Source organism: Geotrypetes seraphini, chromosome 1 (assembly GCF_902459505.1).
Source record: "Geotrypetes seraphini chromosome 1, aGeoSer1.1, whole genome shotgun sequence".
NCBI classification, from domain to species: domain Eukaryota; kingdom Metazoa; phylum Chordata; class Amphibia; order Gymnophiona; family Dermophiidae; genus Geotrypetes; species Geotrypetes seraphini.
This window is the reverse complement of record NC_047084.1, coordinates 64,225,846-64,242,555: the sequence shown is the minus strand read 5'-3', so window position 1 is coordinate 64,242,555 and position 16,710 is coordinate 64,225,846. Positions and strand designations below refer to the sequence as shown.

At 42.0% G+C, this 16,710-nt stretch overlaps 1 protein-coding gene across 11 annotated transcripts in view; it reads right to left on the bottom strand.

Annotated features, from left to right (window-relative positions):
- The window catches only part of FYB1 (FYN binding protein 1), a 223,014-nt gene that overhangs the window by 107,979 nt on the left and 98,325 nt on the right, over positions 1–16,710 (bottom strand). For all 11 annotated transcript variants that reach the window (XM_033932468.1, XM_033932486.1, XM_033932415.1 and 8 more), the window contains exons 3-4: positions 11,651–11,846; positions 4,283–4,335 (exon numbers count right to left, since the gene is read on the bottom strand). In XM_033932468.1, the coding sequence (XP_033788359.1) occupies positions 4,283–4,335; positions 11,651–11,846 (249 nt within the window). The remainder of the gene's footprint in view (positions 1–4,282; positions 4,336–11,650; positions 11,847–16,710) is intronic.

Genomic DNA, 16,710 nt, shown 5'->3' with positions numbered 1-16,710 from the left:
AAAAAGGTGGAAAAAAGGAACCTGTAAAGGCGAGAGGAAGGGAAACCTCCAGGACAGCTGCTTTTTGCCCTCCTTCAGCGGCCCAAGAGTTCAGACCAGCAGCGGCAGCTGTGTATGCTTTTAACTTCGGCACAGAGCTGCCCCTAATCAATAGTTTAGCGCGGTTTCATGAGGCAGCCTTGGGGCCTTTGATAGCCGGCCCGCTTCGATGATGCGATGTGGGCCGGCCTAGCAAAGGCCCCGAGGCTGCCTTATGAAACCGCGCTAAACTATTGATTAGGGGCAGCTCTGTGCCGAAGTTAAAAGCATACACAGCTGCCGCTGCTGGTCTGGAGGTGCGGAGACAAGGCAGGAGGCAAACGCGGTGGAAGGCAGGAGTCCCGGCGAAGGCAGGAGTCCCGGCACAGCGACTGCAACAGGAAGTTGCAAGTCAGCTGACGCCGGCCTTTCGTTGTGGCGGGGACCGAATCCTTCGCGGACCGGCAAGATTTTGTTTGCGGACCGGCGGTTGAAGAACTGTGCTCTACACTGTGTGCGCTGTGACGAGAAACTTGTGCGCTGCGAGGTAATATTTTGTGCGCCAGCGCACCCCAGCGCAGCTTAGCGGGAACACTGGACAGAGGCCTATTGCTGATGTATTCTGAAATATGTTTGGCAGGGGATTTACGCCACTTTACCTGATTATTTGTTAAAATGTTTGGAATTGTATAGGCTGACAAGATCATTGAGGTCTGAAAATTGCTCACTATTAGATGTGAGTAAAAGGGAGGAAGTGAGTTATGTTAACACAATGAAATCTTGTTTTTCTATTGTGGGCCCAGTCTTATGGAATGAAATATCAGGAATTTTGAGATTTTGTGGAGATGTATTGAAGTTCAGAAAAGTGCTAAAAAACACATTTCTTTGCTCAAGCTTTCCGTTGATGTAAGAAGGTCATATTTTACTCTGTGAGATGGAATTCATTCTTGAAGAGAAAGCTAGTTCGAATTTTTTAAATTTTGTTTTAATGTTTTATATTATTGAACGATATGTGATGTCTTTTGATATTATGCATGTTTATTGTGAGCTTTTTGGGCATTAAGCAGATTATAAATATTTTAAATAAATAAACTGCATGCACCAAGATTTTAGGTTGCCAAATACCTGGTTACAATGGCATTCTATAATAGCATCTGAGTGTCTAGATGCCACTACGGAATAGGCTGTCACCCCATGGCTTCAGATTACCTAAACAGAGGTGCCATCTTATAGAATTACCTCCTAAATTCATAAATTGTATCTATATAAGTTGATACTTGGACACAATTTATCCCTTTGAGAAGTTGTCATAGGGGTAAGGCTTGACTTTATCCATTTAACGGCCATATTCAGTTGATATATGGATAAAGGTATCCTGGATCGTTTTTTGAAACTATATTCTCCACTTAGGGCACTTAGATCAACACAACAACATTTATTAACTATTCCTTCTTTAAAAATAATAGGGACCAGGAGATCTACCATTTTCTCGGTCATAGCACCACAGCTTTGGAACAATTTACCACTATATCTGCGTAATGAACCTTCCTTAGAAAAATTCAAGCGCTTCTTAAAAAGCTTTCTGTATAAGGACGCATTCAAAACATAGACAGCAAAACTCACCAATTACTAAACCTTTAGACCTTTATCAATCTTACGAGTAGATCGCCATCAATCTTTCGAGCAGGTTGCTAAATTATTCTTTTTTTTTTTTTATGTGCTCCCACCACATGTGTTTTTCCCTAAATGTTTCTTTTCTTTCTTTAAAGATTGTAGTTCATCCCTCTTGCCTTTTGTACCAGTTTGTTTCAGAACGTATATAATTTGTATCCAATGTCTTGTCTTGTCCTCCCCCTTTTTTTTAACAAATTGTTATACGCATTGATATATATGATATTGCGTAGATAACAAATCTTAATAAACTTGAACTTGAAACTTGACATATGAATAGCAGCTATAAAGTATAATATCTATTGTGTATATCTTTATACGTGTGTTTTTAGAGGTCACAACAAATACTGTTTTAAAATGTATATGAATATAGAAAAAGAAACATAGAAACACGATGGCAGATAAAGGCCAAATGGCCCATCTATTCTGCCCATCCGCAGTAACCATTATCTCTTTACATAACATAACATAACATTGTGCTTGCGTAACCAGAAGTTCAACGCGGTTTACAAAAGATTATAAAAGTAAGCATATTACATAAAATAAGATGGCTAGTTAGTCAGTCAAGTGCTTAGAAAAAAGGTAGGTCTTCAATTGTCTTCTAAAATGTCTGTAAGAACAGGTTGTGAGCAGTAGTGTTCGAAATTCTTTGTCATGAAGAGCTGCTTGAGATTCCAAAGTATGATTAAGAAATTTCTTACTCCTACTACCCTGGACAGATGGAAAATTAAACAAAGGATGAGTTTTTCTACTGTGTTTGTATGAAGCCAAGGAAAATCTGTTGACCAGATAAAAAGGATCTATACCATAAACAGCCTTATAACAGGAACAGCCTAACTTAAACCACACCCGAGCTTCCATAGACAACCGATGCAATTCACAGTACAAGGGAGTGACATGTTCATATTTCCTCAGGCCATAAATCATTCTGACTATTGTATTCTGTATTAGTATAAGTCTTGCTAATTCTTTCTTAGTGACGGTCAGATAGATAATATTACAGTAATCGAGAAGACGTAGTAATAACGATTGAACCAATAGTCTAAAAGCAGTAAATTTGAAATAAGATCCGAGAGATCCCACGAGCCAATCCCAGGCCCTCTTGAATTCAGACACAGTCTCTGTTTCCACCACCTCTTCTGGGAGATTGTTCCACGCATCTACCACCCTTTCCGTAAAATAGTATTTCCTCAGATTACTCCGGAGCCTATCACCTCTTAATTTCATCCTATGCCCTCTCATTGCAGAGTTTCCTTTCAAATGAAAGAGACTTGACTCATGCACATTTACATTACGTAGGTATTTAAACAACTTTATCATATCTCTCCTCTCCTGCCTTTCCTCCAAAGTATACAGATTGAGATCTTTAAGCCTGTCTCATACGCCTTATCATAAAGACCACGCACCAATTTAGTAGCCTTCCTCTGGACCGACTCCATCCTTTTTATATCTTTATGAAGGTGTAGCCTCCAGAATTGTACACAATATTCTAAATGAGGTCTTACCAGAGTCTTATATAGGGGCATCAATACTTCCTTTTTCCTACTGGCCACATCTCTCCCTATGCAACCTAGCATCCTTCTAGATTTTGCTGTCACCTTTTCAACCTGTTTGACCACCTTAAGATCATCACATACAATCACGCCCAAGTCCCGCTTTTCCGTCGTGCACATAAGTTCTTCACCCTCTAAACTGTACCGTTCCCTCTGTTTTTTGCAGCCCAAATGCATCAGCTTGCATTTCTTAGCATTAAATTTTAGCTGCCCAAAAAAGAGACTGCGTACAGACAGCGATGTTACAGAAAAACAATTCAAAGATACATCGACAAGAATATTGAATCATACAAATTTGTCAAAGAGATAAGTTTTTACTGTTTTTCTAAAGGTTTGGTAAGAAAATGCATTTGAGATAAACTCACTTAGGCATTTATTCCATTTGCCTGCTTGAAATGCTAATGTCTTATCTAGGAACCTCTTATAGATACAGCCCTTCAGAGATGGAAAGGAGAACAGATGGGCACTATGTGTGCGACTGATAATACCAGCAAAATCAAAATGATAGGAGAGATAGATTGGAGCTGAACCTGCTAAAGTTTTGAAACAAAGACAAGCAAACTTAAAGATAATCCTGGCTTCCACAGGTAGCCAATGTAATTTTTTATAATAAGGGCTAACATGATCAGTTATTTTCAGGCTGAAAATGAGACAGATTGCCACATTTTGAACAATGCTTAGTCATTTGATAAATCATAAATAATAATAATAATGATGTAAACCGAATCAAGCTCCTATTTTTAGGAGATGATTCGGTATATAAGACTAAGAATTAGATTAGATTAGATTTAGATTGGAAATACCTAGATTACCTGAATGTAACTCATCTCTAGCTATTATTTAAAAAGGAGTGAGCAAAATCCCCCCACCCCCCAAAAAAACCCCATTTTGGTTACAGCAGGCTGCATTGTATGTTACTTGAAATTTAGATTCAGCAGGAGAGACTCACAGCAGATCACTTCTAGTCAACAATTTGAATTTTAGTTTCATCAGTGCAATTCATAATAAATGGCATTCACTGAATATGACAATTATATTACCTTCCAGAGATGAATTAAATTCAACGTCGTCATAATTTTCACCATCTGGAGCCCTGTAAATTGAAATGAAACATTGAAAGGTGATTTTCTTAAACTAAATAAGCAAAAAGCAAAAATCATCTGGTTTGGTGATTATGAGGTCCTCTCCAAACTGAACATAAATCCAAAGTATTAGGTGTTATACTAGACTCGGGAATAATTATGATGAATCAGGTACATTTCCTTGTTAGGATGGATTTTCATAAGTTACAAAGTATTAAAGCATCTTTAGACCACATTAGCTGTAGCACAAGAATTCAAGCTATATTGTTGCCTCTAATTGACTACTGCAATTCACTATCCCCCCCCCCCTTTTTTTTCAAAATCACAGAAGTGGTTTTTAGCGCAGGCTGGAGCGCTAAATGCTCAGAGCATTCAGCGCACCAGCCTGCACTAAAAAACAATTCTGTAGTTTTATAAAAGAGGTGGGGTGGGGTATATGAGGGCATCATAAAGAAACCAGTAGAGAAATCAGCTCTTGCAAAAAATATGGCAGCCAGACTAATTTGTAGGCTAAAACGATTTGACAGACGAACTCCTGCACTACGTGAATTGCACTGGTTACCAGACCTAAATACCTGTACCTAACTTGCGTATGCATCGGGTATATTCTATAACAGTACGCATAAATTTTAGGAACACCAATGATCCGCCCATTCTCCTCCCCTGTCCACACCCCCTTTTCAGATCCACACACTAGAACTGACATGCAGCACTTCATAGAATGCACCTACCAAGCTGTGTGCATAACTTCTAATTAGTGCCAATTGGCTTCAATTACGGGGGTGTTAATTTCCAATTATCAATGCCGATCAGGCTTGTTAAACAATTAAGTTGTGTGCACAAATTGGCTGTATGCATCAATTTGCGCATACAGCCTAAGGCGCCATATACAGAATTTGGAGGTTAGTGCAAAATGATAAAGCTGCGCTAACCAATTAGTGCTGGCCATGCCTCCAAACACTCTCCGCCCCCAAACACATCTCAGCGCTAACAGTGTGCATAAATTTTAGGAACATCAATGATCCGCCCATTCTTCTCCCAATTAGTGCTGGCCATGCCTCCAAACACTCTCCGCCCATTCTCCTCCCAATTAGTGCTGGCCATGCCTCCAAACACTCTCCGCCCCCAAACACATCTCAGCGCTAACAGTGTGCAATTAGTGTGCAATTAGTGCTGGCCATGCCTCCAAACACTCTCCGCCCCCAAACACATCTCAGCGCTAAAAAATGAATGGGAAGTGTGCAATGATCTAAAAACTATCTTGGGGCGCCTGAGTGCATCTCATGGTAGTGGATTTTATCCACGAGTTTGTGCTTACCACAGCTTAGTAAAAGGGCCCCTAGATTTACTAAAATGTACTAGCAATGTTAATGTGCATTATTAGTAGAGAATCTGATATAAACGTAACATTATATTTATTTCGATTTATATCCAGTCCTCCCCAGAGAGCACAGAACGGGTTACAAGTTGACGGTCGCAGTATTACAATATCACATTACATAGGATTACAGTTAACACTTAGAGGGTTACAGTAATAGTACATAGGGTTCCCTTTCAGGAGTGCACAACCATCAGACTGCAAATAATAATAATAATAATAATAACAACAGCTTATATACCGCAATACCGTGAAGTTCTATGCAGTTTACAAAGATTAAGCAAAGGTACAAATTGATTGACTTTAAGAGGGGAGGAAGAAAGAGGGTTAATAGGACAGGAAATCCATTTTTGAGGAGAGAGTGATCAATAGAACAAGATCAATAGAACAAATCTGTCTGGTAGTACAATCTATCTTGTTTTACAATCTAACACAAATGTTCCTAGGAGTTGAACTGGGTTTGGAAAACATGACAGTTGTGACTGAAACACTTAGCTTCCATGACGTACAGTCTATCAGAATTGTTAGGCAAAAAGGTAGGTTTTTATAGCTTTCCTGAAGTTTAGAAGGCCCTGTAGGGATCTGATGTGTGGAGGTAGATTATTCCAAAGGTTTGGTAGGAAGTGGGAGTAAGATCTTTTTCAGGCAGTTTGGAGCTGAAGGGCATGGCCTGGGGGGAGTATTTCTAGGGGGTGTAGGGTGGAAGTTTGTGTGAGAAGTAGCTGAGCACCATGTTATAGAAAGATTTGTATGCTAGCACTAGGCCCTTGAAAATGCAACGCTTGGTTATGGGTAATCAGTGGGCTGACATCAGAGCTGGGGAGACTGGGTCATGGTTCTACAGGTTCTTTAGTAACTGGATTTGCTGCATTTTGAACTCGTTGAAGACATGTGGAGGGGCATATTAAAAAAAAAAACACGTCTAAGTCCCCTTTTGGCCTAAGGCCTAAGGATTTTATATGTATAAAATTATATGATTATATTGGAAGAAGGATGGGAGGGCAAAATTATAGTTTGATTTCAGTAAATGTATGATTAATAAGTATTATTATAATGTATATGATTGTATAATGAATTACTTGTTGAAAGTTTTAAAATGAATAAAGAAATTTAAAAAAAAAAAAAAAAGAATCCACCCCCCCCTACAAAGATCGGGCCAGGAGAGAGCCCAAGCCCAAGCCAGCAGAGGCTGGTGGCTGGTAGAAAGACTGATGAATTGGTGTGAGAGACCGGTGGCGACTAGCAGAGGAATTTGAGGGATCAGCTGGAGCCAAGAGGCTGGCACCCAGAGGGATTGGTGGTATCCAGAACTGGTGGGGACCCAGAAGAGCCTGGGGATGAGGCGGTGAAGGGCAATGGCTTTCCCACCAAATTTCAAATTAGTGACCAACAAACATTCTTGCATCATTCACCTCAAACCCCAACCAATCGGGTTTGAGGACCTACTATATAAAGACAAACTGCAGACCTCACAGCATACACTGAAGAAAGCCACAGCAAGATGGTTGAAACGTTGGTTCTACCTGACAAGACACAGCAGACCCAGAAACCTGCAACAACCATGATGCCAGAGAACATACATAGGTGGTATTACACAAAATAAGTGGTAAGTAAAGAACATTTATGTATGCTAGGATGTGCTAATGTGGTAGCACCTTTTAGTAAATCTAGCCCAAAGCATGAAGAAAGGAAGATATGTAAGGAATATGAGGATGAAATGTTATATATATATATATATATATATATATATATATATATATATATATAAGAACTGGTGGGTTTTATAGAAACTAGGGAAAAACTTCTTAATTTTTTTTATTAATTTTTTTGAAGAGAAGTAAAATCAAAATAGAGGCAGATGAAACACAGAAGGAAAACAGAATCTAGACAGAGGCAAAATGCAGCAATATTATAGAAAACAACCTAACACTCCATTCACATTATTCAAAGCAATAGACTAGAATGGTTGGTGCAATGTTTGCCCAATTATGACTGAGTGTACTTCTTTTTTTGAACCCATGGGATAACAGTGAAATAAGACTTCTGGTTTCTACTACTTGTGATTCTAAGGGGGTGATTTATGTGATCAGATGTCATCCAGGACCTTTAGAATCTGTATGATTGAATATAAATCCTGTCTTACATGATTAGAAACAGAGGCACCGATGGTCCCTAGTCCTAGTATTTTTTGAAAATGTGAACAAGCATTTCACATCTATCCTTTCCACTCTACTCATTATTTTATAGACCTCTATCATATCACCCCTGAGCCGTCTCTTCTCCAAGCTGAAGAGTCCTAGCTGATTTAGCCTTTCCTCATAAGGAAGTTGTCCTAAACCTTTTATCATTTTCGTTGCCCTTCTCTGAACTTTTTCTAATTTCTCTATATCTTTTTTGAAATACAGTGATCAGAACTGCACATGGCATTCAAGTTGCGGCCGTAGTATAGAGCAATACAAGGGCATTATAACATTTTCATGTTTGTTTTCCATTCCTTTCCTGATAATCTTCTTATTGGTTCAATTTAATTGATATACCACAAATATAAACATAGAAAATATTAAGGTTGATGCATTGTATTGTATTCTACACAATTCTCCTTACTCCTTTCCTTCCCCTCTTCCTGACTGACAGCCTGCAGGAGGTGAGGGTAATGTACATAAGAACATAAGCAGTGCCTCTGCTTGCTCAGACCTGAGGTCCATCATGCCCAGCAGTCCGCTCATGCGGCGGCCCATCAGGTCTAGGACCTGTGTAGTAGCCCTCTATCCCCTTCTATCCCCTTTTCCTTCAGAAAATTGTCCAATCCCTTCTTGAACTCCAATACCGTACCTTGTCCTATCACTCCCTCTGGAAGCGCGTTCTAGGTGTCCACCACCCGTTGGGTGAAGAAGAACTTCCTAGCATTGGTTCTGAATCTGTCCCCTTTCAATTTTTCTGAATGCCCTCTCGTTCTTGTAGTTGTTGAAAGTTTGAAGAATCTGTCCCTCTCCACTTTCTCTATGCCCTTCGTGATCTTGTAAGTCTCTATCATATCCCCTCTAAGTCTCCGCTTCTCCAGCAAAAAGAGCCCTAGTCTCTCCAATCTTTCAGCGTGCGTATGAAAGGTTTTCCATACCTTTTATCAAACGTGTCGCTCTCTTCTGAACCCTCTCGAGTATTGCCATATCCTTCTTTAGGTACGGCGACCAATATTGGACACAGTACTCCAGATGCAGATGCACCATCGCACGATACAACGGCAGGATAACTTCTTTCGTTCTGCTTGTAATACCCTTCTTGATTATTCCTAGCATTCTATTCGCTTTCTTAGCAGCCGCTGCGCATTGTGCTGACGGCTTCATTGTCATGTCCACTATTACCCCCAAGTGCCTTTCTTGGGAACTCTCACTCAATAACAGCCCTCCCATCGTGTAGCTGTACCTCAGGTTTCTGTTTCCTACGTGTATGACTTTATATTTCTCTACATTGAACTTCATCTGCCATCTCGTCGCCAACTCCCCTAGTCTGTTCAAGTCCCTTTGTAAATCTTCACAGTCCTCTTTAGTTCTAGCCCCATTAAATAGTTTGGTGTCATCTGCAAATTTTATTACTTCACTCTTTGTCTCCATTTCTAGATCATTTATAAATACATTGAATAGCATCAGTCCAAGCACCGACCCCTGCGGAACACCACTCGTGACCTCCCTCCAGTCCGAGTAGTGGCCCTTCACTTATACCCTCTGCTTCCTGCCTGCCAACCAATTCCTGATCCATCTGTGTATGTCTCCTTCCACCCCATGGTTCTTTAGTTTCTGAAGTAGGCGTTCATGGGGTACCTTGTCGAAGGCTTTTTGGAATTCTAAGTATACAATGTCTATGGGGTCCCCTTTGTCCATCTGTTTGTTAATTCCTTCAAAGAAGTGCAATAAGTTCGTCAGGCATGATCTTCCCTTGCAGAAGCCATGTTGGCTTGTTTTCATAAGTTTAAGACTCTCTAGATGCTGCTCAATGCTATCTTTTATCAGCGCTTCCGCCATTTTCCCTGGAACCGAGATCAGACTTACCGGTCTGTAGTTCCCCGGGTCACCTCTCGATCCCTTTTTAAAGATGGGCGTAACATTGGCTATCTTCCAATCCTCCGGGATCACGCCTGTTTTCAGAGATAGATTACAAACCTGCTGTAGTAGTTCCGCTATTTCCTCCTTTAGTTCTTTCAATACCCTAGGGTGGATTCCGTCCGGGCCCGGTGATTTGTCAGTTTTTAATTTTTTTATCTGCTTGTGTACGTCCTTCAATGGATGTTAATTTTTCTGCTTGGTCTCCTTTGAAGATTTGTTCAGGTTCCGGTATGTTGGATGTGTCTTCTTTTGTAAATACTGACGAAAAAAACATGTTTAGTCTTTCCGCCCTCTTCTTTCTCCTCCTTCATCACCCCCTTCCTATCACCGTCATCCAGCGGTCCCACCTCCTCCCTAGTCGGCTGCTTCCGTTTAACATATCTGAAGAACAATTTGAAATTTCGTGCTTCCCTGGCTAGCCTCTCTTCATATTCTCTTTTTGCTTTTCTAACCACGAGGTGACATTCTTTTTGATACTTCCTGTGTTCTTTCCAGTTCTCCTCGGTTTTGCCCTTTTTCCATTTCTTGAATGAATTCTTCTTATCCCCCATCACTTTCTTCACTTCTTTAGCTATCCACGCTGGGTCTTTTGTTCGACTCTTTTTGCACCCTTTCCTGAATCTGGGGATATACCGATTTTGCACCTCGCTCACCGTGTCCTTGAATAGAGACCAGGCTTGCTCTACAGTCTGCCATTTATTTGTGTCGTTCCTGAGTTTCTTCTTTACCATTACTCTCATTGCGTCATAGTTCCCTTTCTTGAAGTTAAACGTTGTCGCTGTGGTTTTCTTTCCCTTCGGTATTCCTACTTCAACTTTGAACTTGATCATGTTATGATCGCTGTTTCCCAATGGTCCCACTACTTCTACGTCCTTTGCAGATCCTCTTAGCCCATTAAGGATTGGATCCAGAGTGGCATTTCCTCTCGTCGGTTCTCTGACAAGCTAATCCATGAAGCAATCCAGGAATCCGGTCTCCCTAGCGCATTTTGAGTTTCCAAGACTCCAGTCTATCCGGGGATAGTTGAAGTCTCCCATAATGTTCGTGTTACCGTTTTTGCATTCCCATTTCATCTCGGCTTCCATTTCTTCATCGGTAGTTTTGTTTTGCCCAGGTGGACGATAGTACAGGCCCATCTTTATCCCGGATCTTTTCCTTCCCAGTATTTTAACCCTTAGCGATTCCAATTTGTTGGTTGTCGCTGCTGGTCGAGTGTATGCTTTCTTTTATGTATAGAGCTATTCCTCCTCCTTTCTGCCCTGACCTGTCCTCACAATAGAGTTTATACCCCGGCAGTACTATGTCCATTTGTTTTCTTCATTACACCATGTTTCGGAGACCCCAATGATATCTAAGTTCTCATTTTTGGCCATGACTTCTAGTTCCCCCAATTTGTTCCTTAGGCTCCTTGCATTAGTATATATGCAATTTAAGTCCTGGTAATTTTTTGTCTTCGTTTCCTTTCCTTTTGCTTCGATCTTTATTTTCTTCTACTATGCTACAATCCTCTTATCCTCCTCCTCTGGCTCAATCCACTCCTGTGTTTTGCCTGTTGTGCAGAATCTTTTATTTCCTATAAATAATTCCATGAGCCTCAGGGTGTGGCAGCAGAGAAAAAAAGCTGTGAAAAATGAGTAGCATGAGAAGATGTTTTGTTAGTTTTATGAGAGCTGAAGACAGCAGTTTCCAAAGGGCTCCTTTTACTAAACTGTGGAAGAGCTTCTTACTGTGGGCTGGCAAAGTAAATGCTCCAACACTCATTCAATTCCTTGCCGGCCTATGGTAAGAAGCTCTTCTGCAGTTTAGTAAAACCCAGCGCAAGTTCAGCAATAAGTCCAGTTTACTTACATAGATTCACTTGGCGGTTTGATGTTTCGAGGAGGCAGGCTCGGAACTGGTGGATGTGTAGGTAAATGCACAGCTGGAAGAGGAGGCAGTGGTGTTTGCACTGATGGATGTGATCCTTGAGGTGGAGGTGGAGGTAGCACTGTCGAGTGCAGTGTAGGGGGTGGTGTTTGTTTGTTTAGAAGTCCTTTGTTGAGACCTGCAAAATAAATGTAGAAAACCATGAAAAAAATCACCCAAAATGTTGGTGCAGTAATGTGTATATATAAGTGAAGTCAAAATTAAATCTGCCCCATTTCATATGGGCAGTTTCTCAGTTTCTTGTATAAGATAAGTATAGAGTATTCTAAGATGTGTAAACAAATTGTGCTTTATGGACTCAATCTCCCAGAGTACTTAGCTACTTGCAGAGGATGTGACTGCAGTTTGCTGGAGCCCACCTTCTTCTTCAGTCTGGGAGAGAACAGTTACTATTTTGTAAGACCACATGGCTGTAATGAAACTTGGGACTAACATTGTCCTCTCACCAGATTTTCATCCTTTATTTCTGATAGCCTAATACAGCTTAGGTTCAGTAACTAAGTCTGGAGCACAGTTTATTCCCCACAAGGTATGTGGACACACTCCCAGCTTCCCCTTGGAAAGAGCGTGCTAGTAGATTAAGAACATAAGAACATAAGAAGCGACTTCACTGGATCAGACCCTAGGTCTATCTAGTCCAGCGACCCGCACACGCGGAGGCCAAGCTAGGTGCTCCATGTTGGAGACCCTGATTTCCCGTATCCCTCGATGTGATTTGCAAGAAGGTGTGCATCCAACTTGCGCTTGAAACCCAGAATGGTAGTCTCCGTCACAACCTTCTCCGGGAGCGCATTCCAAGCGTCCACCACTCTCTGTGTGAAACAGAACTTCCTGACATTTTTCCTGGACCTGCTGCCCCTCAGTTTCAGTCTATGACCCCTTGTCCGTATCACGTCTGAAAAAGTGAGTAATGCTGTCTCCTGGTCTATTTTGTCAAACCCTTTTAATATTTTAAAAGTCTCTATCATATCCCCTCGCATTCTTCTCTTTTCAAGGGTGAACAGTCCTAGTTTTCCGAGGCGTTCTTTGTAGCTCAAATTTTCCATACCTTTGAACTGTCATGAAATCATCAAACTGTGTGAGTTTATTCTTTACTTCAAGTTATTAAATAAAGCTGTTCAAAGAACTACAGAGTCTGGCTGATATCCCTAAGTTTACAGAAGTAGGGGTTAACTGAATGGGAGCCTCAGACAATTGCCAACCTAATTCAGTGAGGTCAGCAGTACCTGGCCATTTTGAGGCTCCACTTAAAACCTGCCTCATTATAAAGTGTATACCTGAGTCATGTATTTTTTTGACATAGGGGCCCTTTTATTAAGCTGTGGTAAGCACTAATGCATGCTTAATGCAAATTACAAGAGCTTACTGTGGGGCACACTGGGGCATCCTGTGTAAGTTTAAAAGGTGCATGCACTACCCAAGCACTATAAAATGTTTTTATGTTTTGGCTGAGGGGGATGTCTAGGGGGTCAGAGTGAACATTTCTGTGCTAATTATGCAGGCATTACTGTGCACTGATTAGCACCGGATTAGTGTATGAGTGCTTAGGATCTGATTCTATATATATAGCGCCCATAAAATCGACACTGACTAGAATGGCGCTTAATGCGATTCTCCAAGGTATGCATACATTTTATAGAATCATGCTAAGTAACCATGGCATTACGTAACTTTTAGACACACCCATTTAGGCCAGCTAAAAGCAAGCCTAAATGTCTGTGCCTAAGCTGTGTGTGAATCAGGCGTATGCTATAACAAATGCCCATGATTTGCCTATGTCCCTCCCATGACCATGCTCCCTTTTCAAATTCACACACTAGAACTGGAACATACTTTTTTTTTATAGAATTGCGCTTTCCATATTTTGTGCGTAACTTTTAATTATTGCCAATTAGCATCAGTTATGAGGTGTTAATTGTTAATTATCAATACCAATTAGGCCAATCAATTTCATTGTGTGTGCAAATAGACTGTGCGCATAACTTAAATGCACCATATACAGAATTGGGGGGTTACTTTGTATAAAATAGGTGGCTCACACTAGTGCTGCCCGATTCAGGAAAAAAATTTCGATTCGATTCGATTCAGCCTATTGAATCGATTTTTCAATATGATTCAATTTTCCTGTTTTTTTTTAAACATCCTGGAGGATTTATTTTGCCCCCTTTGCCTTCTCCTAACCACACTGGCGCTGTGGTGTAAACAAGCAAAAAAGACTTTTCCTCTTTCTGTTAAATCCTAGCTCACATTTGCGGTCTAACACCAGCTCTGGCAGGATACACCTTTCAAATCTGACATATTGTAATCACAAAAGAGAAAATAAAATGAGTTTTTCTAGTTTGTTGTCTGGTCATTATTCAAATCTTGTTGGTCCCAGGCTCTGGTTGTCTTCTGATAATTTGCTTGCCAGGGTCTCCTTCTTTCTTCTTGTTAACCACCCATCTGCCATCTCTGTCCTCCCCTTCCATTTCCCTTCCCTCCCCCAGAAGTCTGGTATCTTTCCTTTTTTTCATCTCCATCCACAGATCCATCTTTTCTCAACTACCCTTTCATCCAGCATCTCTCCCTCCTTCCCCACCATCCCAGGGTCCACCACCCAAGGGTCCACCATCTCTCACTTTCTTTTCCCAACTACCCTCCTATCCAGTATCTCTATCCCCCCTCCACACCATCCCTTGTGTCCAACTTCTCTCCCTTTCTGTTCCTTCCCTCCCTAAATCCCATTACCCATCATCTCTCTCCCTCTCCTCTATTTTTAGACCCATTATTTTTTACCCCCAAAGTCCAGCATATGCATGTCTCTTTGAATCCCCCCTTCCTTCGCTCCCTCCCTCCCTCCGTGTACTTCTACACCAGGGCCCATTCCCCTGAATGTTTGTCCCCCCCTGAAGGTCTATCCCCCCTTGAAGGCCTACACCCCACCCCTGAAGGCCTGCCTGTCCCCCCTGAAGGTCTGCCTGTCCCCCCTGAAGGCCGGCACCCAAGGCCTACCTATCCCCCTGAAGGCCTGTACAACCCCTCCCGAAGGACTGCACCCCCCTCCCTGGAAGGCCTGCATGTTCCCCATGGCCTCCCGGCATCAATTTACCTAATTTCAGCAGCCTGGATAAGATTGCTAGTGCTAGCGATCTTTGCAAGCTGCCTTCAGGTCTTCCGAGCTGCCTTCTCTCTGCCGCAGTCCTGCCCCTCCTCTGACGTCCTGAACTTAGAAAGAAAATGGTGTTTTGCTTGTAACAGCTAAGGTCTACCTCATACACTGAGTCTCTCATTGGAGAATTTGGAGGAGGTGGGCTTGCCGAAGAGTCTGTCTCGGGTCTGTGATGACATGCATAGTTATAGGCCACCCTCACCAATTCCAGCGGATGGGAGGACATCACTTACAGTAGTTCTTTTTCTGTTTTCTGGATGTCATGCTTGATTACATTCAGTGCTGCTCTACCGAAAAGGCATTTCCATGAGGTGGCTCAGTTCCCTAATTTCATCAGGACTGTCTATCATAATCATGTAGGTTTGATTCTTCCAATTTCCCAGAATGCCAACTATTGGAAACATCAACAGTATGTTTATTATTATTATGTTTCTGAGTATTAAAAACTTGATATACTGGGAAAATAAGTATGTATGAAGGGGCAGTAATATTTGGGCAGTTTTCATCTTCTTACCTTAGACTGATCTCCCAGCCTGTGCATGCTCTGAGCCATGGGTGTCTAGATCAGGTCAAGTTGTCAGGATTTCCCAAATGAATATGCATGAGATCTATTTGCACACAATGGAAGCAGTGCCTGCAAATAGATCTCATGCAAATTCATTGCGGAAATCCTGAAAACCTGACTGGATTGCAGCCCTTCAGGACCAATGTTGGACAACTCTGCTCAGTGGCATAGTAAGGTTGAGTGGTGGCCAGGTCAGTGGCAGCCCTCCTCCGCCTTCCTCAGTCTCTTCTATGCCCCCGCTGTGCGCCTGCTCCCTTACCTTTCATCGTACCTTTTTAACTTCTCTGGCATGAGCAGCATGCCCACATCAGTGTCTGCTCACCCTTTGACATCACTTCCGAGGTGTGGGTCCCGGAAGTGACATTAGAGGGAGCGCTGATGCTGACGCGGGCAGCAACCTCGTACTGGGGAAATGAGAAAAGGTATGGGGGGGAAGGCAAGGAGTGCGCATGTGAGGCAAGGAGAGGAGAGGAGTGGGGGAGGGGAAGGCAAAGAGGAGGAAGGGTGCCACGCCCTTAGGAAGACCACGCCCAGGGTAGACCACGCCCCCACCCCCTCCTATAATGTGCTATAATGTAAGCATCACAACCTAAAGAGAACAGTACCAAGAATTTGGAGAACCAGAGGTAATTCAAACAACGTTTATTCAACTTAGAAATGGTGTCCAATGTGACTAGGTTTCACTCCAGCAGGATGCATCAGTGGCGTAGTAAGAGGGGTGCAGGGTATTCCCCCCCTCGCTCCTTTCCTTGCTGCGCACGCGTACCCCTTGCCTTCCCCCATACCTTTTTTACTTCCCCGGCTTGAGGTTGCAGCCTTTGTCAGCATTGGTGCTCTCTCCGACGTCTAAAATAGTTGGTGGTCTTCGTCATAAAGCATATGAAGACAGAATTAAAGATCTCAATATGTATACTTTGGAGGACAGGTAGGAAAGGGGAGATACGATAGAGACATTTAAATACTTAGGTGGCATAAATGCACATGAGGCGAGTCTCAATTGAAGGGAAACTCTGGAAGGAGGGAGCATAGGATGAGGATGAAGATGAAAGGGGATACAAGATTCAGAAAATACTTTTTCATGGAAAGGGTGGTGAATGCTTGGAATGGTCCAAAAAAGGGGAAATTCTGTAAATGGTGTCTAAAATGATAGGCACCTATAATATAGGCGCCCATTACAGAATCGTAACTACTGGCGCCTAACGTAAGACTTATGCACCTATAATGTAGGCCATGCTTTTAGAGGCCTACATTATAGGTGCCTAAGTCCTT